The sequence below is a fragment of the Neomonachus schauinslandi genome, chromosome 15, assembly GCF_002201575.2.
Source record: "Neomonachus schauinslandi chromosome 15, ASM220157v2, whole genome shotgun sequence".
NCBI lineage: Eukaryota > Metazoa > Chordata > Mammalia > Carnivora > Phocidae > Neomonachus > Neomonachus schauinslandi.
In genome coordinates, this window is record NC_058417.1 from 2,665,780 (window position 1) to 2,688,925 (window position 23,146).

At 60.6% G+C, this 23,146-nt stretch overlaps 1 protein-coding gene and 1 non-coding gene across 2 annotated transcripts in view; both read left to right on the forward strand.

The window, feature by feature from the left end:
• CHD3 (chromodomain helicase DNA binding protein 3) overlaps positions 1 to 20,678 on the forward strand; it is a 24,245-nt gene extending 3,567 nt beyond the window's left edge. The window contains exons 2-40 of the mRNA XM_044921861.1: positions 1,388 to 1,500; positions 2,008 to 2,178; positions 2,421 to 2,545; positions 3,736 to 4,019; positions 4,256 to 4,386; positions 4,550 to 4,700; positions 4,882 to 5,075; positions 5,384 to 5,617; positions 5,812 to 6,015; positions 6,385 to 6,596; positions 7,197 to 7,328; positions 7,710 to 7,809; positions 8,217 to 8,408; positions 8,564 to 8,764; positions 9,059 to 9,196; positions 9,403 to 9,524; positions 9,680 to 9,853; positions 9,975 to 10,116; positions 10,356 to 10,487; positions 11,099 to 11,216; positions 11,401 to 11,525; positions 11,730 to 11,961; positions 12,261 to 12,427; positions 12,874 to 13,051; positions 13,436 to 13,501; positions 13,946 to 14,031; positions 14,160 to 14,293; positions 14,815 to 14,959; positions 15,117 to 15,279; positions 15,392 to 15,513; positions 15,607 to 15,742; positions 15,857 to 15,958; positions 16,107 to 16,235; positions 16,565 to 16,673; positions 16,853 to 16,985; positions 17,273 to 17,468; positions 18,525 to 18,688; positions 18,932 to 19,058; positions 19,415 to 20,678. Of these exons, the coding sequence (XP_044777796.1) occupies positions 1,388 to 1,500; positions 2,008 to 2,178; positions 2,421 to 2,545; positions 3,736 to 4,019; positions 4,256 to 4,386; positions 4,550 to 4,700; positions 4,882 to 5,075; positions 5,384 to 5,617; positions 5,812 to 6,015; positions 6,385 to 6,596; positions 7,197 to 7,328; positions 7,710 to 7,809; positions 8,217 to 8,408; positions 8,564 to 8,764; positions 9,059 to 9,196; positions 9,403 to 9,524; positions 9,680 to 9,853; positions 9,975 to 10,116; positions 10,356 to 10,487; positions 11,099 to 11,216; positions 11,401 to 11,525; positions 11,730 to 11,961; positions 12,261 to 12,427; positions 12,874 to 13,051; positions 13,436 to 13,501; positions 13,946 to 14,031; positions 14,160 to 14,293; positions 14,815 to 14,959; positions 15,117 to 15,279; positions 15,392 to 15,513; positions 15,607 to 15,742; positions 15,857 to 15,958; positions 16,107 to 16,235; positions 16,565 to 16,673; positions 16,853 to 16,985; positions 17,273 to 17,468; positions 18,525 to 18,688; positions 18,932 to 19,058; positions 19,415 to 19,536 (5,906 nt within the window). The 3' untranslated portion in view covers positions 19,537 to 20,678. The remainder of the gene's footprint in view (positions 1 to 1,387; positions 1,501 to 2,007; positions 2,179 to 2,420; positions 2,546 to 3,735; positions 4,020 to 4,255; positions 4,387 to 4,549; positions 4,701 to 4,881; positions 5,076 to 5,383; positions 5,618 to 5,811; positions 6,016 to 6,384; positions 6,597 to 7,196; positions 7,329 to 7,709; positions 7,810 to 8,216; positions 8,409 to 8,563; positions 8,765 to 9,058; positions 9,197 to 9,402; positions 9,525 to 9,679; positions 9,854 to 9,974; positions 10,117 to 10,355; positions 10,488 to 11,098; positions 11,217 to 11,400; positions 11,526 to 11,729; positions 11,962 to 12,260; positions 12,428 to 12,873; positions 13,052 to 13,435; positions 13,502 to 13,945; positions 14,032 to 14,159; positions 14,294 to 14,814; positions 14,960 to 15,116; positions 15,280 to 15,391; positions 15,514 to 15,606; positions 15,743 to 15,856; positions 15,959 to 16,106; positions 16,236 to 16,564; positions 16,674 to 16,852; positions 16,986 to 17,272; positions 17,469 to 18,524; positions 18,689 to 18,931; positions 19,059 to 19,414) is intronic.
• LOC123326800 lies at positions 14,420 to 14,562 on the forward strand. Its single transcript, XR_006541341.1, has one exon.
• Positions 20,679 to 23,146: the final 2,468 nt, after the last annotated feature.

Below are 23,146 nucleotides of genomic sequence, written 5' to 3' on the forward strand. Positions count from 1 at the left end.
CCCCCCCCCCCCCCCCCCCCCCCGCCCCCAGCCCCGTCCTAGAGGGTGTTCCTGCACCAGAGGACACAGGATGCTGGTGTTCCGAGGACAGGTAGCACTGAGGAAGGAGACGCCGGGATCCCGAGGCAGTGGAAGCCGTGTTAATTGTGGCTAATTTTCCCTTGGCTGTTGTGGGCCGAAGGATTGTGTGTCCTAGAGCAAGGGGCTGGGCCAGGCCCAGGCTTTCCTCCTCTGCCCGAGCAGGACAGGTCAGGCTGGTTAGTCTAGTGCCTGCTGGGGAGGGAGGGAGGCCAAGCAGGGCCCCAGGTCTGTAACATCCGTGTCTTCCCCGGATCTGCGGTGGGGAGGTCACGGATAAGGGAAGCCCCGGCCCTGACAGAGACCTATGGGGAGAAAGCCAGGGATCTAGCCCTGCTGAAAGCAGGTCCGGCCTGTCCTCTGGATTTGTGCTCAGGACTATGCGTGCACGCTTGTGCGTCTGAGAATGCATACGCTGGGTGTGTCTCTGTTGCCAGCTTTGTTTGGGTCTCCCGTGCTGCTTATGTATGAATGGGACTCAATTTGGAGGCGAAGGGTGAGACCAGGGGACAAAGGGGAGGGCCCCTGAGTTCTGAAAGGGAACAGGGATATGGAAATAGATTTGAGGGAAGGTTCCAGGCTACTTGGGAAGAGGAGGAATGTTTAGGTAATTGTGGAGACGGCTCCCGTAGGGTTAGGGTGTGATGGACGAGCCAGACGCTGTGGTCCTGTGGGCAAGATGTGAAAATGACTGGCATGGCCTTCTTTTCCTCCAGGGCTGTGTTGGGGTGACAAGAGGCCTGGCGATCATCTGAGGAAGTATAAATAGAGGCCTCCCTCGTGGCAGAAAGGATGTGAGGGCCCCGGGTGTTAGTGTGAGATCCCAGGTGTCCACCTTTGGCTCTCCCTTCTCAGCATCTGGCTTAGGGAGCTGCCAGTTTGTCTCCCCACTCCAAGTGCTGGGGTCAGGCCAGGCCAGCAGCTGGGCACGGCTTCCCCAGTTCCCGGGCAGGATGCCAGCTGGCTAAGTGAGGGGGAAGGCAGGAGGAGCCCTGGCGGCGACTGAAAGGACCTGCCACAGTCAGAGCCCATGGCCTAGAGCCTGCTCCCTTGTTAGTAGGAGGGGAGAGGAGGGAGTGGTTTGGCTGCTCTTCCCTTCTGACCCCTGACCTCCCATTCAGAACCCAAGCGTCCCAGAGTACTCGAAACACTCTCTGTTTGCACCCAGCGAAGGGAGGCGAGGTTTGGAGGAGTTAATGCCTGAGTTCCTAGAGAGTGGGAAGGGAAGAGGTGAGGAGGGGTGAGGTCTCGGGGCCACAGAGACGGGGAACCTAGAGGCTTAGGTTCTCTGGTGCTCTCTGCTCCAAAGATAAGGATGACATCCGGCTGCTACCTTCAGCATTGGGTGTGAAGAAGAGAAAACGAGGACCCAAGAAGCAGAAGGAGAACAAGCCAGGAAAACCCCGAAAACGCAAGAAGCTTGTAAGTGTTAAGGACTCCTGTCTCCACGGCAAGGCTCAGCAGACCTCTTCCCAGGCACCTGTGTTTTCTCTGGTCCCGATTATCAAGGGTGGAGGGTGGGGAGCATCCAGCAGTCAGTGAGGTCTGACGCCCCCGCCCCCCTCTGGCTGGCCTGTAGCTCCTGGATCTAGGACCCCAACCTCAGTCACCACAACCGAGTAAAGAGCCCCCACTGTCCATGTGACTCGCCTTAGCAGCAGTAAGCCCTATTGAGAGAGCAGGCTCTGGGCGCAGACTGCATGCGGTCAGAGCCTAGCAGCCCCATGTCTCCTTGGCGGTTCGTTTAGTTCTGCGTGCCTCAGTTTCCTTATCTGCAAAAAAAAAAAAAAAGGCAGATAAAAATAGATGAGTTACTATCTCCAGAGAATTGTTGTGAAGATTAAAAGGGGTAATACATGTTATGGGCTAAGAACAGTTCCTGGCACATGGTAGGACTGAAGAAATGTTATTTTTATTTCTTTCCCTTAGGACAGTGAGGAGGAATTTGGCTCTGAGCGAGATGAGTACCGGGAGAAGTCAGAGAGCGGAGGCAGCGAATATGGAACTGGACCAGGTCGGAAACGGAGGCGGAAGCACAGAGAAAAAAAGGAGAAGAAGACAAAGCGGCGGAAAAAGGGGGAGGGAGACGGGGGGCAAAAGGTGAGTAGAATTAGGGAATGGGGGGGACACATCAGTGTTGAAGACGGGCCTGGGGAGGGAGGGAGCGCCCCAAGGAGGGGTGCTCAGTGGAGAAGCTATGGGGGGGTCGCGCCAGAGAGCACAGTGGGTAGCTAGTAGGGAGGGAGGGAGGCATGTAGGGAGCCCAGGATGGGGGCTGGAGAAGCATCTGCCTCACCGAAGCCCCCCCCATCAAAAGCCCCATGACACCCGGTCTCTCCCAGCAGGTGGAACAGAAGTCGTCGGCAACTCTGCTTCTGACCTGGGGCCTGGAGGACGTGGAGCATGTGTTCTCCGAGGAGGATTACCACACACTCACCAACTACAAAGCCTTTAGCCAGTTCATGAGGTAGGACTGGCCAACGGACACTTTACTTTGGGGGGGCCAGGTGAACCCCTCTGGCACCGGATAAACGCTCAGGCGCTGCTCCCCAGAGAAACGCACAGCACAGACACACCCCATCCGCACATGACTTTAGGGTTCCTGGACACCTGAGGCTCCGAGGACCCCAGTCAGGAGCCCTTCACGGAGGGGGTGGGGGGAGGTCATAATTCCAGTGCTGGGTTCAAAACCTCCAGTGACGGAAGACCGCGAGGGCTGGTGGCCCTCACCGCTCCAACCGTTCCAGCTCCCCCTGCGTGACTTCTCTCTCCACTGACGCCCAGAGAACATTAGCGTTGCCCAATTTCCTCTGCTCGGTTATCAGGTCCTCTGTGTCTCTGGCTTAGGACCCCATGGCAACAGCGCTCGCCCTGTGGGCTGTGGAGCCTGGGCTTCAGGGACCCCCCCGGTTAGAGGAGGCCTTGGCAGAGCTGCCTTTTGGGGGAGCAGGCACTTTACAGAGCAGCGGGCCTGGTACTGTCTTGGGCACGCTACTTCTCTGCTCTTCGGTTTTCGATCTGTAAAGTAGGCAGTCGTGGTGTGTCCCTCCTGGGGTCCTGTGGGGATTTGCTGGGGTGAGGGGAGCGCGGTGCGCTCGAGGCCTGGTGCCCACCCCCTCTCCGGCGAGTGTTCTGTACCCGGTACCTGTCATTGGTACCCTGTCTCTCCTGCCTCGCTGCTGAGGACTGTGGTCACCCATGTCCTCACGAGAGTTTAACGCCTGCCGTGGAACAGAACCCGCCTGGCCTGTCAGGCTCCACGTGCCGGGACCCTTCCTCAGGGCCCATGGAACTCACTAGAAAAACACACAGAGTCCTGGCAACTCGCGGTCTCATCTCGAGGATGAAACGAGGCCTTGCTAACGCACGTCAAAGAGTCTCACAAACTGGAAAAGGTTCAAAGCCTTTTTCCCAACGCCTTGGCCTCGTCCTTTTTTACATGCTGTGCGTGTACGTCGTCTTTCTCCTTTCCTATGTTTTGTGGTTTGTTCCTGTCTTACGCCTCGTATCTGTTCAGCTCTAAAGCGACGTCGTTCCTGCCGGGACGGATCCTCGCGGCCCGGGAGCGCGAGTGCGCGCAGATTTACCCACGAGGGACGCGGCAGTGTTCCTGGACCGTCTGCGAGGGTCCTGCGTCTTCTGCTTCTGTATTTCCAGGCCCCTGATTGCGAAGAAGAATCCTAAGATCCCGATGTCTAAGATGATGACCATCCTCGGGGCCAAGTGGAGAGAGTTCAGTGCCAACAACCCCTTCAAGGGGTCGGCAGCTGCCGTGGCGGCGGCGGCGGCGGCGGCGGCGGCGGCGGTGGCCGAGCAGGTGTCAGCTGCTGAGTCATCGGCCGCCCCCGTGGCACCTTGCGGACCCCCCACCCTCCCGCCGCCACCTCCTGCCGATGCCCAGCCCCCACCCGTCCGCAGAGCCAAAACCAAAGAGGGCAAAGGTGAGAAACCCTCTGCTTAGAGCAACCGTCGCCCCGCCCTCCAAACCACACATTCGCAAGTCAAGAGTCTAGAGCTCTTCTGTCTTCTCAGCCCCGATTGTTGTAGGGGAAACGCTTTGCGGGAGGAGGTCTGAGGGAAGCCACAGCCCACAGGAGGGTCCGGAGGCCCCTGTGACCTCCGTTATTCCAGGACGTCGTGACGCCTACCTTTTCCCCTCACCCCACTCCTCCTTCAGGGCCGGGCCATAAAAGGCGGAGTAAGAGCCCCCGAGTGCCTGATGGACGCAAGAAGCTTCGGGGAAAGAAGATGGCACCACTCAAAATCAAGCTAGGGTTGCTGGGTGGCAAGAGGAAGAAGGGAGGCTCGGTGAGCGGCCCCTCCCCGTCGGCTAAGCGCCCGGGGGGCGTCGGCGGGGGGGGGCCGGGGGTCCAGATGCAGGGGTCCGTGTGGGAAGCCACAGCAGGAGTCAGGCCTGGGGAGGGGAGCGGATCGAAGCCGGCCTCCCTGACCACCACGGGGCTATGGGCAGTATGTTTTGCAGAGTGATGAGGGCCCTGAGCCGGAGGCCGAGGAGTCAGACCTGGACAGCGGCAGCGTCCACAGCGCCTCGGGCCGGCCCGACGGGCCTGTCCGCACCAAGAAGCTCAAGAGAGGCCGGCCAGGGCGGAAGAAGAGGAAGGGTAAGGGGGGCCGGCGCGACCTTGTCTGGCCTCCTCTCGTCCCTTTGGGGGCTCCTCTTGTTTCCCCCTCCGACTGCTTTGTTCAGGTCTTCTCTCTCCCATCATCCCTCTCTCTTTCTCTTTCTCTCTTTCTCTCTCTCTCTCTCTCTGTGCCCTTTGCCTCCACTGGTGTACGTGACAGTCCTGGGCTGTCCCACAGTGGCCGGGGAGGAGGAGGTTGACGGCTACGAGACGGATCATCAGGATTACTGCGAGGTGTGCCAGCAGGGTGGGGAAATTATTCTGTGTGACACCTGCCCTCGTGCCTACCACCTCGTCTGCCTTGATCCTGAGCTGGACCGGGCTCCCGAGGGCAAATGGAGCTGCCCCCACTGCGTGAGTACCTGCTGCGCCCCCCCGGGGACCCACCCGTCTGCGTCCTGCCCCCAGATGCCCTCCGCCTGCCCCCGGACGCCTGGCTTTCTCAGTGGCCGGCATGTGAGGATCCAGGATCCTGGCTCCTCTCCCCCGTCCTTCTGCCCTCTCATTAATGTGTTTGGAAACGGAGGTGTCCCGTCCCTTCCTTCCCGCCCACGTCCTGTGCACTTCTAGGGGTTAGGTGTCCTGTTTCTGTCCCTGGCTTCCGGTCTCACTGCCCGTCTCCTTCCTTCCATCTGTGTCTGTGTCTGGTCTTGGCCTCCCAGGAGAAGGAGGGGGTGCAGTGGGAGGCCAAGGAGGAGGAGGAGGAGTACGAAGAGGAGGGAGAGGAAGAAGGGGAGAAGGAGGAGGAAGACGACCACATGGAGTACTGTCGCGTGTGCAAGGATGGGGGCGAGCTCTTGTGCTGCGATGCGTGCATCTCCTCCTACCACATCCACTGTCTGAACCCGCCCCTGCCTGACATCCCCAACGGGGAATGGCTGTGTCCCCGATGCACGGTGAGTCGGCCCTCCCCGCCGCGTTTCCTCGCAGCCCCGGCTCCTCCCATCTCTGGGGTCCCACCGTCTGGCTCCTCCTTCCTCTCCTGTCTCTTCACTTGGCCTTTGACCCCCTCACGGGATCCCGTCCTCCTCCTCCCATAACAATGGCTCTTTCTGCCTCTGTTTCCTCCTTGTGCACGCCTGTCCCCAAGTGCCCTGTGCTGAAAGGCCGTGTGCAGAAGATCCTGCACTGGCGGTGGGGGGAGCCACCCGTGTCCGTGCCAGCCCCGCAGCAGGCCGACGGGAGCCCCGATGCCCCGCCGCCCCGTCCTCTTCAAGGTCGATCGGAGCGGGAGTTCTTTGTCAAGTGGGTAGGACTGTCCTACTGGCACTGCTCTTGGGCCAAGGAGCTTCAGGTACGCGGCCCCTCCTTCCGCTCTCTGTGACCCCCCTCTCCTGCTCTTCCCCCCCCGCCCCCCCCCCCGGCTCTGCTGCTCCAGACCCTCCGCTGGCCCTTGGCTCCCGCCTCCGGCCCTCACACCCTCCCTCCGTCCTTAGCCTCCGCAGGAGGTTCTCCCGGCCTCTGTCCTCTCTCGCCAGCCTCCCTTCGCTTTCTGCCCTCAATCTCACCACGGTCCCTGCTTCCTTTAGCCTGTTACGTGCTCGCCCAGTTCACTTTGCATCTCTCCTCCCCACGCCGCTCCCCCTGGGGCCTGTCCCCTGTCCCCTTCGGTCCTCTTCGGGTGCTGGGACCGTCTCGTTCCCCTCCCTCTGTGCCCCACCAGTTGGAGATCTTCCACTTGGTAATGTACCGGAACTACCAGCGGAAGAACGACATGGATGAGCCCCCGCCCCTGGACTACGGCTCTGGCGAGGACGATGGGAAGAGTGACAAGCGCAAGGTGAAGGACCCGCACTATGCGGAGATGGAGGAGAAGTACTATCGCTTTGGCATCAAGCCGGAGTGGATGACCGTCCACCGCATCATCAACCACAGGTGAGCCTCTGGCTGCACGCCAGCCGTTAGGACACGTCTCCCCAGTGGGGTGGAGAGAAACCAGGCGGAGAGTCCAGCCCTTCGCCCCTGCCTCTGATCTAATGACACGCGAGGCTGGGTGTTGGGCCGTGAGGGCCAACGTGAGAAAGAAACACGGTTCAGCCAGGCTGGTGTTTGTTGTACTCCTTTCTTCGTGGTGCTTGTTACCACCAAACGTTCCTCTGCGTGTGCGTGCTCCCCTGGTTCGTCTCTGCCTTCCGCAGCCAAATGTGAGCTTCGAGGGCATGGGGTCCGTCGTGTGTTTCGTTCACTGCTGAATCACCCCCGCCTGGAATGGGGCCTCACGCCCAGTGGGTGTTTAGTTAAGTGTGTTTAGACAAAGCCCAGGATGTGTTCTGATCGTTGATTTCTAAGCAGCCGTCCTGGAAAGGGTAGGGGGATACCTCGGCCATCCTAAATTCCCTCCCAGGGGCCCCCCACGGAGGAATAGGTGAAAAGGCTACGTGTTTGCTGATAATTGCGTTTATGACGACTTCTTTCTGCTTGCGGTCCACGTTATTTTTCTCCTTCTGCTCCTTCTCTCGGTCTTCTGCCCCGCAGTGTGGATAAAAAGGGGAATTACCACTATCTAGTGAAATGGAGGGACTTGCCCTATGACCAGTCCACATGGGAGGAAGATGAAATGAACATCCCCGAATATGAAGACCACAAGCAGAGCTATTGGAGACACCGGTGAGGGGGCCAGGCCATGGGGTAGAGGGAGTCTGAGGACCGGGGCACGAAAGCCACTCCTCCGGGGTAGAGGAGGTGAAGTAGGGATAGATCCAACCTGGAATCGGGGGCAGTGGGCGCCAGCGTTAGGTTATCTGGGATGGGACTGGTAAAGAAGCCACGCGAGGAGCAGACGTCAGGTCCAGTCATGGGGAAAGGGGATGCTGCGGACTGGGGAGGGTTGGCCCTGGAGATGAAAATCAAGGGGTGAAGGTAAAGAGCCTGGGAGAAAGGAAATGTGAGAAAGTCAAGTTTAGGGGAGTGGGAGTTAGGTCTGGAGTGGGTTCAGGAGAGAGCGAGGTCCCAAGGAGCAGGCCTCACTCAGACCTGCTCTTTTCCCAGAGAATTGATTATGGGGGAGGACCCCGCCCAGCCCCGCAAGTATAAGAAGAAGAAGAAGGAGCTGCAGGGTGACGGGCCCCCCAGTTCTCCTACTAACGACGTAAGTCCTCTCTCTCAGCCCCTCTCCTGATTCTAGAACCGGGGCGATTGCAGATTGCCCCGGGGCTACTGACAGGACTTCCCCGAGTTTCAGCAACCTCCCCAAACAGTGTCCAGCCTTGCCCCAGGCGTGGCTAGGAACTCTGGCTAAAGGGCCAGAGAGCAGCTCAAAGCAGTAGCACCCAGGGCTGCCCCCACCCCCCACCCCCGCAGCTCCCTTCCTCACGCCGTCACGGTGCCGTCGCTGCGTTTGGCTTTAAGGAGTGATGGGGAGGGACTGAAGTCTAGAACTTCCATAAGCTCAGGCCTCGTGGAGGGAACCGTGATCCAACTTGATCTCAGTGCCAGGGAGGGGGGCGGAGGAGCCCTGACCGCCCCCTTGAGCGTTCGGACTTCTTGACCCGGCAGCCGACGGTGAAATACGAGACCCAGCCGCGGTTTATCACGGCCACGGGAGGCACGCTGCACATGTACCAGCTGGAGGGCTTGAACTGGCTGCGCTTCTCGTGGGCCCAGGGCACCGACACCATCCTGGCTGACGAGATGGGGCTGGGCAAGACCATCCAGACCATCGTCTTCCTCTACTCGCTCTACAAGGAGGTACTGGATGCGGGGGCCCCTGAGGGACTGGGGAAGGTGGGAGTGGGTGGAGGCTGAGGGCACGGAGGCATGCGACGAGGAGGGAGGCAGCCAGAGGACCGGGGTGACCACCTCGAGCCCCGACTAATGGTGTCCCCCCCACCCTTGACTCCCAGGGCCACACAAAGGGTCCCTTTCTGGTGAGTGCTCCCCTCTCTACTATCATTAACTGGGAGCGGGAGTTCCAGATGTGGGCACCCAAGTTCTACGTGGTGACGTACACGGGTGACAAGGACAGCCGGGCCATCATCCGCGAGAACGAGTTTTCCTTCGAAGACAACGCCATCAAAGGTGGCAAGAAAGCTTTTAAGATGAAGGTAGGCTTCTCGACCTCGTCTTCTTGGAGAGCCCAGATTTGTTGTCTCGCTGCCCCCCACCGGGGTTTCAGTTCCTTTGCTCCCCTCCGAGCGTTTTCCTTCCTCCCTGCCCCTGTCCTCCTGTCCTGGAGACGTACATTTCTGTCCGTACTGGACACAGCATAGAGGTTGGCGGCCGCGTCCAGTCATCCCCGCGTAGAGCCCACGCAGCAGGACGGGGGGTCCGGGTAAAGAACGGGGTGGAAGTCTGGGTGCCCCGGGGTCGGGTGGCATGGACCGTGGTTGTGTTGGCAGAGGGAGGCCCAGGTGAAGTTCCACGTTCTCCTGACATCGTATGAGCTGATCACCATCGATCAGGCAGCACTCGGCTCCATCCGCTGGGCCTGCCTCGTGGTGGATGAAGCCCATCGGCTCAAGAATAACCAGTCCAAGGTGAGTGAGATACCCAGACCGCCGAGTCTGGCCCTGCTTCTAAGAAGGAACGTTCTGGAACGGGGAGGAGTCCAGCTTGGGGGAGAGGGAGGACTGGGAATTTGGGGTCTCTAATCCCAGAGGGAACAGGAAAAGGCGGGCACTGTGGTCCAGCCACTTGCGACTAACGGGCCCGTTCTCCTGCTTCTCCTTGCCCCATTTTCTAGTTTTTCAGGGTCCTCAATGGCTACAAGATAGATCATAAGTTGCTGCTGACAGGGACTCCGTTGCAGAATAATCTGGAGGAGCTCTTCCACCTGCTGAACTTCCTCACCCCAGAGAGGTTTAAGTAAGTGACCCACCAGGGGGGTGTGTGGAGGTGCAGCGTGGAGGGGCTGAGAACAGGAGCGGGAGGAGGAGTCCTCTAAGTGAAGAAGGGAGCCCGAGGCCAGGGACAGAGAACCCAATGGCCTGTTCGGTTCCTTGTCTCCTTCCGGCTACCAGCAACCTGGAAGGCTTCCTGGAGGAGTTTGCTGACATATCCAAAGAAGACCAGATTAAGAAACTGCATGATTTGCTGGGGCCGCACATGCTGCGGAGGCTCAAGGCTGATGTCTTCAAGAACATGCCAGCCAAGACGGAGCTCATCGTTCGGGTGGAGCTGAGCCCCATGCAGAAGTGAGGCGAGAGCCGGGCGACCTGGACTGGGGGCCGGGGGCAGCTTTCCGGGAAGCCGAGACCCAGGGCAGCCTCCTCACTGGTCCCTTTGTCTCTCCCGCGCCCCCACCCTGGTCTTCAGGAAATACTACAAGTACATCCTGACTCGGAACTTCGAGGCCTTGAATTCGCGAGGTGGCGGGAACCAGGTGTCTCTGCTCAACATCATGATGGATCTGAAGAAGTGTTGTAACCACCCCTACCTCTTCCCTGTGGCTGCTATGGTGACGCATTAGTTGGGGGCTGCCAACAGGCTGTGGTCTGAAAACGGGGTGGCAGGGAGAGCCGAGGCAGGCCTAGAGCTGGGCGGCGGGCGGGGGGCCAGGGGCGGGATTGCGCAGGGGAGCAGGAAGTTCCGAGGGGTGGAGGCTGGGTTTGGGCTCCTGGCTTTCTGGGCTCGGTGCGAACACAGGGGCCTGCTGCTCCCTGACCCCACTCCTCCTTCCTGCTCCCTTCTCGGCAGGAGTCCCCCAAACTCCCCAGTGGGGCCTACGAGGGTGGGGCACTTATTAAAGCATCTGGCAAGCTCATGCTCCTGCAGAAGATGCTACGCAAGCTGAAGGAGCAGGGACACAGAGTTCTCATCTTCTCGCAGGTGACCCGCGCCCGTAGCTCTGTGTCGCCCCCCAGGCCAGTCCCCTTACTTTGTTCCCATGGCTGCCGTGGTGAGAGAGGTTAGGAGGTGGCACTCTTGAGAGGTTCCGGTCCGGTCTCTGACCCCTGTTCTTAGCTAAGGTTGTTGCAAGTTGTAGGCCAGCTTCTTGGAAGCCAAGTAGGGAGCAAGGGGAGGGTGAGCCCGTGTCTCCTCAGGGTCATCTCTGGGACCTGTAATGTTTCATAAGTAGGGGAGAGGACAGGAGAGCACGGAGCTCTTGGGAATCCGATGGAAGCCGTGGGTCTGCTCTCCAGGAAACCACCCAGTTAGACGATCCTGTACAGATTTCCAGGTCATTCGTAGATGTCCCTGAAACCTTCTCGTGGGTCTCAGAGGAGAGCCTCTGCCTTAGGAGAAGGGATCCTCAGTGAAGCGAGTGTGACGAGAATGCGGGGCGAGGAAGGGCTGGAGCGGGGCAGCAGCACCAGGGAGTGGGCTCCAGGGCCGGCAAGACGGCTGAGGGGGGCGGCGCGGTAAAGGGGTGGTCAGGACACACCAGGCCCGGCCCGCTGCCTCGTCATTCCAGACTCTGTCCTTCTGTCCCGCCATAGATGACCAAGATGCTGGACCTGCTGGAGGACTTTCTAGACTACGAAGGGTACAAGTATGAGCGCATCGACGGAGGTATCACGGGCGCCCTGAGGCAGGAGGCCATCGATCGGTTCAACGGTGAGGAGGAGGTGCCGTGGTCCCCGCTGGGCGTGCGAGGCCCGAGCCACCTGTGCCTGGGTCCCCGGCACGGGAGGGTATCTGCCACCTAGCTGCCGTGTTGGCGGCATGGTGGCCTGCAGCCGGGGGGCGTCCAGGAGTCGGCCCCCCAGCACGGCTGCCGACTCCTGCGCTCCCCTCCTAGCTCCCGGGGCCCAGCAGTTCTGCTTCCTGCTGTCCACCCGAGCCGGGGGCCTGGGCATCAATCTGGCCACTGCCGACACGGTCATCATCTTCGATTCCGACTGGAACCCTCATAACGACATCCAGGTGGGAGCTCTCCTCCTGGAGCCCCCACACCTGTTAGCAGGGAGACGTGGGCTCACGGCGGAGGGGGTCGTGTCCCGGGGTCAGAGAGGAAGCTCTGCGGGGGCAGAAGACCCTTCCTTGCCGGCAGCCTTTCGCCAGCACGTGGGCCCCGTCTCCCCCGCTACTCCCCCGGTCCATCCCCGCTTCTGCTTCCTGCCCCCGCAGGCCTTCAGCCGCGCTCACCGCATCGGCCAGGCCAACAAGGTGATGATTTACCGGTTTGTGACTCGCGCATCCGTGGAAGAGCGAATCACGCAAGTGGCCAAGAGGAAGATGATGCTGACGCACCTGGTGGTCCGGCCCGGGCTGGGTTCCAAGGCGGGCTCCATGTCCAAGCAGGAGCTGGATGACATCCTCAAATTCGGCACCGAGGAGCTGTTCAAGGACGAGAACGAGGGTGAGGACCTTCCCTGCAGCTTCCTGAAGGCAGGCCCCTGCTCTCCCGGGTGCACTCGTCTTCGGGGGCCCCCGAAGAAAAACTCTCCGGTGCGGCCCGTGGAGGAAGGGCGGCCCTATCTCCTGCGCGGAGAGCGGGAAGCCAGAACAGGTCTCCGCGGACTCTCCGGGGACGGGCCTCCGCCCCCAGCGCTCCCGTGAGAAGGGGGCAAAGTCAGAAGGCTTTCCACGGACCTTCCTCAAGTTCCAGCGGAGGCTCTGGCTGGAACTGAGTCCCCTCTCGTTCCCGGTCTCCGCCAGGGGAGAACAAGGAGGAGGACAGCAGCGTGATTCACTACGACAACGAGGCCATCGCTCGGCTGTTGGACCGGAACCAGGATGCGACGGAGGACACGGACGTGCAGAACATGAACGAGTATCTCAGCTCCTTCAAGGTGGCCCAGTACGTGGTGCGGGAGGAAGATAAGGTGAGAGGCCGGGGCCGGACGCTGTCTATCCCAGGCCACCTCTGCAGGGCAGCGTCCGTGGACTTGAAGCGGAAGGATCCCCGTTCGCTCTCGGTTTTCATCTGAGCTCTTACCGTGGCGCCCAGCGAAGGGCGACCCAGCTCCTTGGTCTGAGGGGTGGGGCCAGACCTTGGGGCGAACGTAGGCAGAGAGAGTACCGACAAACACAGAGGATGCCAGTGAGTCAGGGCGGGAGGGACGCGGAGCGTGCTAGAGGACAGGTTCGGGGGAGACGCAGGGAGCAGAGCGGAGAAGCTCGTTGCCAGGAAGAGACAAGGAAGACGTGCAGCCTCCAGAGAGTTCACGCAGACTTGAGCCCGGGTGGTGGGAGGGTAGGGACGGGGTCGTGCTGTGAGCGCTGGGCGGCAGCGAGGGCGGCTGCGAGCGTGTGTTGTGCTGCCCCGCAGATCGAGGAGATCGAGCGGGAGATCATCAAGCAGGAGGAGAACGTGGACCCCGACTACTGGGAGAAGCTCCTGCGGCACCATTACGAGCAGCAGCAGGAGGACCTGGCCCGCAATCTGGGCAAGGGCAAGCGGGTCCGCAAGCAGGTCAACTACAACGACGCCGCTCAGGAGGACCAGGGTGAGGATTGCCCCGGGGGCGGGACTGGGAAGGGAGGCGTGCTGATGAGGAGCCTGGAGGCCGGGGGCATTCTGAGGGAGAGAGGGAGGCGTCGGGGTCAGGGCCTCCCCTGCTGGAGGGGCAGGGGTTAGGAAGGGTCTGCGCGAGCTGCCCGGAGGCCAGGTGGGCTTGCGGGTGGTCTCAGCCAGCTGGCGGCTGCAGGGTCCTCGCCTGGCACAGGGTGCACAGGGGTGGGGAGGTGCCCGGGGACCAGGCGCGTGGACCCCGTTCAGGATATGTGGCCCGAGTCGGACAGCATCGGGGGGCGGGGGGCCTCCAGGCAGAAAGGGCCCAGCGTGGGCTTATCCCGGGAGCTGTCCCTGACCCGGTGCCCTCTCCCCGCAGATAACCAGTCTGAATACTCAGTGGGATCAGAGGAGGAAGACGAAGACTTTGATGAGCGTCCAGAAGGTGGCACTTGTTTCCCTGATTTCCTACCGTAGCTCTTCCCAAATCATTCCCTGGCCTCCTTTAAATCCCGCATTTCTACAAACGGGTGCTTTTCTGTTGACTAAGTAAAGGTCGCAGATAAAAAGGACGAAATGCCCATAATTTCTCCACCGTTAAAATCGGGAGTATAGAATCACACAGGCTGAGGTGCTTAGGAGGAAAATCGAGGAAATTTACAGTTGACGTTCTCACTGGTGGTTTGCCTGCTAGTTCTTTAATGGGACCCGTTTCTTCTAGACCTGCTCGGTGGGGAGGTCGAAAAGCGCTTGAAAGAAAATTAGAAGTGCCTCAGACGTGACCCAGGCCTTCCCTGGGTTCTGCGTCTCGGGGGCTGGGGCATAGAGAAGGACTGAGGGGTGGAGGAGGTGGGGGCCCCCCCTAACCAGACCACCCCCCCACACCCAGGACGTCGACAGTCAAAGAGGCAGCTCCGGAACGAGAAGGATAAGCCACTGCCTCCGCTGCTGGCTCGAGTTGGGGGCAACATTGAGGTGGGAGCTGGCCCCAGGTCCCTGAGTGTTCCCTCGGGGGTGGGGCCTCAGGGCCAAGTCACTGAGGGGGGTCCCAGCAGTGAGACCCCCCGATGTTGATGGCCTCCGCCCTGCCCTCCGGCCCCCAGGTGCTGGGATTCAACACTCGGCAGCGGAAGGCCTTCCTCAACGCCGTCATGCGCTGGGGAATGCCGCCGCAGGATGCCTTCACCACTCAGTGGCTGGTGCGGGACCTGAGGGGCAAGACGGAGAAGGAGTTCAAGTGAGTGCGGGCAGTGCCCCCGACCCAGCTGGCTGGAAGGGTCGGAGCTCCAGGCGTTCACGTCCTCCGCTCGGCCACCACGTGATGTGACCTTACTCAACTGACCACCACGCTCCCGGCCTTTTCCGGCTTGGTTTCCTGGGGCGTGGGCTCAGCCTGCCCCACCTCCCCTCAGCCGAGCCTAGAGCACAGAGGCCTGGCTCCCCAACCCCCACGGGAGAGGTGCCTGAGACGGGCGCCTGGCCCCGGGCTGGCCTTGCCTCACATTTACTAGCCGGGGAACTGGTGGACGGGATGACGAGCTGACTGATGGGGCCGAGGAACGAAGGACCAAGGCCAAGGAGACCGGGGAGAGACGGGGGGCAGAGGTGGGAGGGGGGATGTGGAGGGCTGGTCATGGTGAGATTGGGGGGCCCCGGGCAGTATAGGGTTCAGGGCTTCAGTAAGCCCTATGCGCCCCCTCACCACCTCGCCTCCCCTCCGAGGCCCTCCTAACCTGCATCGCACCCCACGCTTCTCAGGGCCTATGTGTCTCTGTTCATGCGCCACCTCTGTGAGCCTGGGGCGGATGGCTCGGAAACCTTTGCTGACGGCGTCCCTCGGGAGGGCCTGAGTCGCCAGCAAGTGCTGACTCGAATTGGAGTCATGTCTCTCGTCAAGAAGAAGGTACCAGGCTGTCCCTCACCCAGAGCTGAGCTGGCCACATAGGCCCCGTCCCCTTCTGCCTGGCATCCCCGAGTTCTGGATTCAGACTGGCAGGAGAGCTTCCTGTGTGTTCAGTGCCTGCCCCTGACCCGTCCCTACTGCCCCCTGCTCCTCTCAGGTACAGGAATTTGAGCACATTAATGGGCGCTGGTCAATGCCCGAGCTGATGCCCGACCCCAGTGCCGACTCTAAGCGCTCCTCCAGAGCCTCCTCTCCTACCAAAACGTCTCCCACCACCCCTGAGGCTTCTGCTACGAACAGTCCTTGTACTTCTAAGCCTGGTAACGGGGGTCAGGATGGCAGGAGAGGTGGGGATGGGGGCCGGTGCCCCGCAAGCAGGGACTGGAGTCAGGGAGGGGGTTTCCGCCTCCTCACTCTGCCTCCCCCCTGCAGCTACTCCAGCTCCAAGTGAGAAAGGAGATGGTGTGAGGACACCTCTTGAAAAGGATGAAGCGGAAAACCAAGAGGAGAAGCCCGAGAAGAACAGCAAAACCGGGGAGAAGATGGAGACCGAGGTACGTGGCTGCCGGGCTCCCGCAGAGGGGAGAACGTGAAGGCCAGGTGCCTGGGACCTCTCTGCTTCATCCTGACTCCATCCCGACTCCTAGGCCGATGTCCCTAGCCCAGCCCCATCGCTTGGGGAGCGGCTGGAGCCAAGGAAGATTCCTCTAGAGGAGGAGGTGCCGGGCGTCCCTGGAGAAATGGACCCTGAACCTGGGTACCGGGGGGACAGAGAGAAGTCAGGTGGGTGCATGAGCTTAGGGGTGACGAGGGGGCTTAGACTCTGGGGGCTCCCTCTTCCGGGGTCAGGGGATGAGGGTGACATCCTCCCTTCCTGTCCCCTACCCCCTCCCACAGCCACAGAGTCGACGCCAGGAGAGAGGGGGGAGGAGAAGCCGTTGGATGGACAGGAGCACAGGGAGAGGCCGGAGGGGGAAACAGGGGATTTGGGCAAGAGAGGTAATGGGTAGACACACTGGGGCCCCGGGTCCGAGGGAATCGGGAGGTGGAGTCCGGGGGCGCCAACGCCTGGGTCCTGGGGGGTCCTTGCTCCCGGCCAGGCCAGTGCAGGGCATGGGGGTGACCTCTGCCCCGTCTGCCCTAGCAGAAGACACGAGAGGGGAGCGGGAGCTGCGGCCGGGGCCTCCCCGGGACGAGCCGCGGCCCAACGGGCGGCGCGAGGAGAAGGCGGAGAAGCCGCGGTTCATGTTCAATATCGCAGACGGAGGCTTCACAGGTGGGGGGCCCCTCACTGGGATATGCTCGCCCTCCCGGGCCTTCTTGTGGTGTGGTGCCTCGTGCCAAGTCGCGGGCGGGGTGGGGGTCCTCCTTGGCCGCACTCCTAACTCCAGAGCCCTCTTTAATCCCCCCTTTATTCCTGGTCCGAACTTGAGCTTTGTTTGTAACTGCTTTTGCTCCTCACCGCGAACCTACCTTTCTCCCTTCCTCCTAAAGAGCCCTTGGTCCTCTCCCCGCTCTCTGGTCCCTCATCTCTGCCCATCTGTTGAGTTGGCCACGGTTCCCAAACTCCTGATGCCCCATCTCTCTCTTCGGCCCGCTTTTCAGAGCTTCACACGCTGTGGCAGAATGAGGAACGGGCAGCCATTTCCTCGGGGAAACTCAATGAGATCTGGCACCGAAGACATGACTATTGGCTCCTGGCCGGGATTGTCCTGTATCCTTAGATACAAATGCAAGAAAAAAGTGGTTTTCTCAACCTGGAGAGGGGACGAGTCCACACCCAGGGAAGGGGGGTCGTACCCCACTCTGGGGAGATGGGGCCAAGAGGAAGTGTGTGTGGATAACGCAGCGCCTCCCAGTTAAATTCCTTGACGGCCCCTCCCTGCGTTGTAGCCACGGTTACGCACGGTGGCAGGACATCCAGAATGACGCTCAGTTTGCCATCATCAACGAGCCGTTTAAAACGGAAGCCAATAAGGGGAACTTTCTGGAGATGAAAAATAAGTTCCTGGCCCGGAGATTCAAGGTGGGGATCCGGGAGAGAAGGGACAGCGTTGAAGAGGGGCTTGGGTCAGGGAGGGGACCAGGTGTGGTCAGAATGTGGCGAAGGCTGACGCCTCGGGGGTGACAGCAGTGCTTGAGGCCAAGGGCGGGGTGCGTCGGGGTCAGTGCCGGGCCCACCCCCGGTATGGTGTGAGGCTGGGGTGCTCTGGGCGGGCAGGGAGGGCAGTGTGGGTCCCCCCTCCGGCAGCCCCCGTCCGCTGGCCCCGCTGCTGGCAGATGCCCACACTCCCCCTCCGCCCGGGCCCTCAGCTCCTGGAGCAGGCGCTGGTGATCGAGGAGCAGCTTCGGCGGGCGGCCTACCTGAACCTATCGCAGGAGCCGGCGCACCCCGCCATGGCCCTCCACGCCCGCTTCGCCGAGGCCGAGTGCCTGGCCGAGAGCCACCAGCACCTCTCCAAGGAGTCGCTGGCGGGGAACAAGCCGGCCAACGCCGTCCTGCACAAGGGTAAGGGCCGCGGCGGCCCCGCGCGGGGGAGGGCCCACAACGCTGCGTAAGTCTTCACCCCGCACCCCTCAAAATCTTCCCACCCCTCTGACCCCTTTACCCTGTGAACCACCCCCCTCTGACCTCTGCCCCACCCCGACCCACCCGGCCGGCCCACGTCTGCCTGAGAGCGTTCACACCAGCGCCCAGCAGAGAGCCCTGCCCCCCTTGCCCAGACTCCGTGAGACGTGCCGCGTCCCCTCCACAGGGCGGAGCTTCTTCGTTGACCCACACGCCTGCCATATACTGCTAATAGCGCCCTCTCCGGGGCCGTGGCCTGCGCATAGTCGCCCAGAGTCCTACCCCCCTCCCACCAGTCACGTCCCCCCCAGCCCCTCTCGCTCGCCCCACCAGGCAGGAACCACCCCCATCCCACCCTGTGACCCTGCCCCCCGAAACTTCCCTTTGACCTCCAGCCCTTTCTCCCAAACCCGCTTCCCCTGATGATGAGAGACTCGAACCCAGAGCCCTCTAACCATCTAATCCTGTCTGACTAGTGACTGACTCCTGGCCCCTCGGATGCCTGTTCTAATTCCCTGAGTCTGTGATGCTGACCCTCTGATCTCCCTCCCCCTCACATGTGAAAACCTTGACTCCTGAAATCTGTGACAGCACTTACCGCCTCCCACGTCTCCTATTTCCTCCCCACCATCCCCCCCCCCAAAACGCCCCCCCTGGAGTATGGGATGTTCTGACAACCCTCCGCCCCATGTCTCCCAATGTCCCCCGCCTCCCGTGTTCTGTCCTCTCCATCTGTCCTCTGCTCCTCTGGTCTCTGACTCTTCTTCTCTCTTCCCCTTCCCCGAGTCGCTCTTTCTGTCTCCTCCTGTCATTTTCTTGGCCTCTGGTTCTTTGACATCTCCATCCTTCTCTCTTCCTATCTCTCCTCCTCTCTCTTTCCTCTCTCTCTCTTTTTCTGACTGTGTCTGTTCCTCCGACTCCTCGTTGTTTCCTGGCTCCATCTCTCCCTTTCCCTGTCTTTCTCTTGCCCTTCTTTCTCCGTGGCCCGGGCCCCAGTTCTGAACCAGCTGGAGGAGTTGCTGAGCGACATGAAGGCGGACGTGACCCGCCTGCCGGCCACGCTGTCCCGAATACCCCCCATCGCAGCCCGCCTGCAGATGTCCGAGCGCAGCATCCTCAGCCGGCTGGCCAGCAAGGGCACGGAGCCTCACCCCACACCGGTAACCCTCTTTCCCCCTAACTCCAGTTGTCCCTGCTGGCCCTCCTCCGGCCCCCACACACACGCTTCCGGCAGCTCTAGACGGTGTGGAGAAACGACTTGCTGGGACACACTCCTCACCCTCGAGTCTCCCTGCCTGTATGTGACCCCGTCGGGAGTTCTGGAGCGTGGCCGCCGTTGCCCCTACAGCTGCTCTCTGTCGTGGACTGTGGGGCCGCTCACGGGGGCTCGCTCTCTCTTCCAGGCCTTCCCCCCGGGGCCCTACGCTACGCCTCCGGGGTACGGGGCGGCCTTCAGCGCCGCCCCCGCCGGGGCCCTGGCCGCCACAGGCGCCAACTACAGCCAGATGCCAGCAGGCTCCTTCGTCACAGGTCAGCCGGTGATGCCCGCCCCTGCTCTTCCCAGCTTCGGCCCTGCCCGGCCCCCCTTACCAAGGGCGTCAGTGGCTCTGGGGCTAGGTAGCTCACTCCCCAGCCTCCCCCATCTGGGTTACCTCCGGGAAAGCGAATCGGGAGATCAGAAGGGGGGGGTTGGTGAGAGCCGGCACAGGGCGTCTGTCGCGGGCACCGGGGTCTCTTGGGGACAGGGGCTCGCCCCGCTCCCACCCCTGCCGCCCTGGGAACGGACTAGCAGTGGCAGGAGGTGGCCTAGCAGTAGCACGCTCCAGTCAGGAGGCCACGTTTGGGAGCGAAGCCGGGGTTCACTTCCTTACTCCCTTCCCGAACAGCCACCACCAACGGCCCTCCAGTGCTGGTGAAGAAGGAGAAGGAAATGGTGGGGGCACTGGTGTCAGACGGGCTGGATCGGAAGGAGCCCCGAGCCGGGGAGGTGATCTGTATAGACGACTGACCGGATCGCAGGCCTGTGCATCACCCAGGCCCCGTGCCCGAGGCCGACCCCCAGCTCAGGCTCTGGGACCTGCTGCCAATCCTCCACCTTCCCCACCCCTCGGGCCGCCTCTGGGCTAGGAGCCACTGCCCCTCTCTGCGACTCCTCTCTCCAGGAAGGGCCCTTTGTCTGTCTCCACTCCCGTGCACCTTTCCCACCGCGCTTTGAAGACCGTGCTGGCGAGAAGAGGTCTGGGTGGGAGGCGGTGAAGCAGGGTCTTCCAAGTATCTTCATCCCCCACCGAACGTGCACAGCTTCCCAAGAAGTGGTTGGGGGGCGGAAAGAGGTGGAGCCTCCCCCGTCTTCACTCTTGCAATACAAGCTCTATCCACAGAAGTGGGGGGATTAGCCTCGCCTGGCCTTTAGGGACTGTGGTGGGGAGAAAGGCTTGCAAGAGAGGAGCGGGACTTCAGAGAGGGAGGAAGGGAAGAGGAGGGGGGGGCTGCATGTTTCCTTCCCCTACCTCTCCCCAAAAGGAGGGTGGAGCAGTTACAAGGGAGGGAGTCGATTGCTGTTCAGCCTCAGAATAAAGGCGCCACTCACTGGCTCAGTTACCTCCTGCGTACCGGCATCTTGTGTTGGGGGGTCTTCTCCTCTGCCTAGGGACCAAGGACCCCCCCCCACAAAGAGAGTGATGGTTGGGCGATACTCCCTCAAGCCAAAGAGGAGCTCCCCAATCTGTTCCAGGGACCCGGGTCACCTAGAAAGGGTGGGAGAAAATGCTACAGGCCAGAAGTGGGGGAGCCCCCAGACCCAGGGCTCAGGTTCTTGGGAGTACTTCTACCCTCCCTCCTGAAGGCCTAGATACGGGCTGAGTTTGAGTGGATCAGGCAGGGGGTGTAGTTGGGGGGCTGCCTTGCCTTTGGGACCAGAACAAAATAGTGGAGGGCAGGCTGGGGAGACATGGGCACATCCTCCTCCCCAGGAAGGGCCGGGGAGAGTGGCAGTTTGCATGGCGAACCCCCCACTTCCTCTTCGCTGCTCCTTCACTTCCTCGCTGCCCCTTTCCCGGGCTCTTCACACCCACTCCTGGGCTGTCCCAACCCCCTCTTCTGTATCAGGTGTATTGGTTGTACATATAAATTATACTTTCCTTTCTGTGTGCTCTGTTATTTTTGAGTGTGGGAGTTCTCTGGTGGGGGGGAGGGCTAAGGAAAGAGAGGGTGTTGCTTTCTGACGTTCCATGTCATCCATCTTTCTCTTTTTTTTAATCTCGTGACTTCCTATTTTTTTTTCTTGGATCATCAACTAAAACTCCCAGGCTCTTTCTCCAGCCCCAACCCCCACGTGAAGAACCCAGTGTAGAGATGGAGGGTGAGCCGCAGGACACCCACACAGTCCTCAGGTTGAGAGCAGAGACCCGGTGGGGCTTACTGGACAGAGGTGAAGCGGGAGGGTGCCTGGCAGGATTCTGAACTGCCTCCCGTTCATCCGTTTTGGATCGTCTTCTTCCCCTTCAAGTTGCCTAGTTCCCCCAAGAGTCAGCAGAGGTCAGTACAGCTCCGCAGGTGCAGTCCTGAGTAGGAAGCGGAGCCCCCCACTTTTTTTAAAGTTGGGGTGAGGGGAGTCATGCTTGCTGAAGATTTGAACTGCTCAGTACTTCCTTGACACGTGTTCACTGCCAGAGCCTCTCAGGGGTTGGGACCAGACGCTTTGTCGTTGAGGCGATCGTATCAAAAAAGAAAAGCTAAATCCAACAAACGTTTATTGAGGACACAGTACGTGTTCACCACCACTGTTCGGCCTGGACATACAACACTCACAAGGCAGTCACTGTTCTTGCCGCGCTCACACTCACAAGACACATCCTCTCGGAAAACAAAGGCATTCTGGAACAGCACCTGGTGGGGAGGGGGCTACGCTCAGAGGAACACTGAGAAAGGCCTCCCGCAAGAGGAGACATTTAAGCTGAGACAAGCACAGGAAAATGCCAAAATGTGGTTCTAAAAACAGGCTTCTATTTCATAAATTCACATTCTTAACTCAGGAAAATGTCACATAATAATTAAACCACGCACACAAAGATTTCTTCAGCAACAGAACGTCCATTTACAGCTTCCAATAAAATTTATATCCTTTATACCAACTTTTAAATATTCCACCCACGGAAGGTGACATCCTAGCAAGTCTAGGACCTCAATCAGCGCTGCTTCGAGGTTTACGTGCCTGCAGATCACCTGGGGTTCTTGCTAAAACTCAAGAGTCTGAAGTGGGCCCCTGAGGTTGTGTAATCCCAGTGATGCTGCAGCTCCTGCCTACAACCGTATCCTAAGGCGGTCACGGGATTTTAAAACAGAATCCACGGTATACCGTAGGTGATGTCCAATTAGGGGGCACAGTTTAAAACTGTACGATAAGGGGCACCTGAGTGGGTTAAGCTTCTGACTCTTGGTTTCAGCTCTGGTCACGATGTCGGTCAGGATCATGAGATCGAGCCCCTAGTCAGCCTCCGGGCTCAGCGGAGAGCCTGCCTGAGCTCCTCTTTCTCCCTCTCCTGTCCCTCTCGACCCCTCGAGTGCTCACTCTTAAAAAAATAATTATTTTAATTGTATGATATGCATCTTTTCAGTAGTGACAGTGTTCTCCCTGTGATTGTAAAGATGACACATAACATCAAACGATTAAAATGTGATGCCTTTACCAAATGGCTTTCCTATCCCTGATGGGCCCTAATTAGGTGGCTCAGAAGAATGCCCTTTGGACCCTGTGATACCTGCCCTCACAGGTTGACGGGAGATTGTGAAATGAAGCGAGGCACAGAGGCATCTCAATAATTTTAGGAACACACTACGGGTCTGGGGAGACAGGCATACCAGCCCTGGAAAAAAAGAAAAACACGTTTATTTTTCTCAGCTCTCTAACACGCCGTAGAAGTGACAGTAACATGACACAAAAATCGGCCTCTTCCCTTCCGCTCTAGCTTTTAAAAAATTTCAAACCACTGACACAGAATTGCTAGAATGGGCCCTATTGTTCCCACTGGCCAGAGCTGCCCTGGACAAAACCCAAAGTCACAGCTAAGGACACACGCTCTGTCCTTCCCACGGGAATGCGGACCCGTCTCCACCATCCCGGGGCCTCTCCCCCGAGGACGCGAGGCTGGCCCAGTCGGTACACCGGGTGCGGGGGCCATTCGCTAGTGCGGCCCCTCCTGCCCTAGGCTCAACTCCCGCAGCGGCGCCAATCCCCGGACGGGCGCGGGGTGGCCTTGGCCTCACCCCTGCACTCCAGCGCGCCCCGAGAATGCAGCGCCCACCTTCCTTCCACCGCGGCTTTGGGCTCCGCGGTCACAGCGTGCAGCGGCTCATGCGGGCCAGGTCCTTTATCTCCGGACAGTACAGCACTGGGGGAAACCGGGGGGTTCAGTGTCAGCGGGAAGCTGCGGCCGGGCCGGCGACCGCGGGCGCCCCCACCCCAACCCCGGCCCCCGCAGCCTCCCCGGGACACCCCGGTACACCCACCCCGCCCCCCGGTGGCCCCACCCCGCCCCCCGCAGCCTCCCCGGGACACCCCGGTACGCCCACCCCGCCCCCCGCAGCCCCCACCCCGCCCCCCGCAGCCTCCCCGGGAC